Source organism: Octopus bimaculoides, chromosome 25 (genome assembly GCF_001194135.2).
Source record: "Octopus bimaculoides isolate UCB-OBI-ISO-001 chromosome 25, ASM119413v2, whole genome shotgun sequence".
NCBI classification, from domain to species: domain Eukaryota; kingdom Metazoa; phylum Mollusca; class Cephalopoda; order Octopoda; family Octopodidae; genus Octopus; species Octopus bimaculoides.
The window spans coordinates 357,107-358,279 of record NC_069005.1 but is presented as its reverse complement, the minus strand read 5'-3'; the positions used below and the strand labels follow the sequence as shown (position 1 = coordinate 358,279).

The following is a 1,173-nucleotide window of genomic DNA, read 5'->3' as shown; positions in this document are numbered from 1 at the left end:
CTCTCTCTCTCTCTCTCTCTCTCTCTCTCTCTCTCTCCCTCTCCCTCATTACAACTTAGTGGACTGAGCAGAGGCTAATGAAACGTTGCTATTATTTCCTAAGGTAATGGTTTAGCCCCAAGTTATCCCTGATTGAGCAGATTTAAACGCACTCCAGCTGTGATTAATATATTGGGGACTGAATTGTCCAAAGTGCCCTTCATTATTTAATGTGTTAGGAGACTTGGCTACTGTTTCTAGCAGCTTGAGTGACTACAGATTCTGTTGGTTTGTAAAATTTGGATCAGTGTCAATATTCCTCTCAGGTGTAAGGTTTACTGAATGACCTCAGTGCATTTAAAAAATTTTTTTAAAGGGCCTCCGAGTTAATGGTGAGCAAGGAATTTTGGAGAGAGAGAGAGAGAAGGAAGGAAAGTGTTTGGGGTGGGGGGAGATTGGGCAGCCTCTTCAGTCTGAACTTTTATGAATCGGTTGGCACCAACTTTTCACATTATTTCCTCCACATCAACAAACTTGTTCTTCTCTGATGCGTTTAACTTCTCATCTCCCAGTGTGAAGCTGCACCGTTTGGGATTCATGAGCTTGCAAGCTGCATTGGTCACTTCACTAGTGGTGGTGCCATGGTAAAAATCAGCCAGGACTTACTGTGAAGTGGTTGGCATTAGGAAGGGCATTGAGCTGTAGAAACCCTGCTAAAGCAGACCCTGGAGCATGATGCAGTCGTTGGTTCTGTGAAGCCATCCCAACCTTGTGTCAGGATGGAACCTAGACGTTCAAAGGACGATCTCTCTTTTTCATATCCTGAAACCCAATTAATGTTTGTCATTTCTTTTTTCATTTTCCAGATATGCACAAGACTGCTCCTTACGTAATATCTGGCAGTGTGGACCAATCTGTGAAAGTATGGGAGTGTCGCTAAAGTGGCAAGTGTGCACTTGGAGTTTTTTTTTATGGTCTTGGTGTGTTTTGGCGAAAGTCACCCACTAGCCGGCTGGTTACGTTGGCATGACTGATGAATGAACGAATAAACAGACTAATGAGTGAACAACTGAATAAGCTAACAACAGCAGACCATGCAATATTGTGACACTACTGCAAGAAACACATATAGATTCAGAAGTATATATATATATGTCTATATATATATATATATATATATATATATATATATAT

At 41.2% G+C, this 1,173-nt stretch overlaps 1 protein-coding gene across 2 annotated transcripts in view; it reads left to right on the top strand.

The window, feature by feature from the left end:
* Window positions 1-1,029, top strand: part of LOC106869563 (lissencephaly-1 homolog) — a 62,885-nt gene extending 61,856 nt beyond the window's left edge. For both annotated transcript variants that reach the window (XM_014915355.2, XM_014915356.2), the window contains exon 13: window positions 846-1,029. In XM_014915355.2, the coding sequence (XP_014770841.1) occupies window positions 846-919 (74 nt within the window). In that variant the 3' untranslated portion in view covers window positions 920-1,029. The remainder of the gene's footprint in view (window positions 1-845) is intronic.
* Window positions 1,030-1,173: the final 144 nt, after the last annotated feature.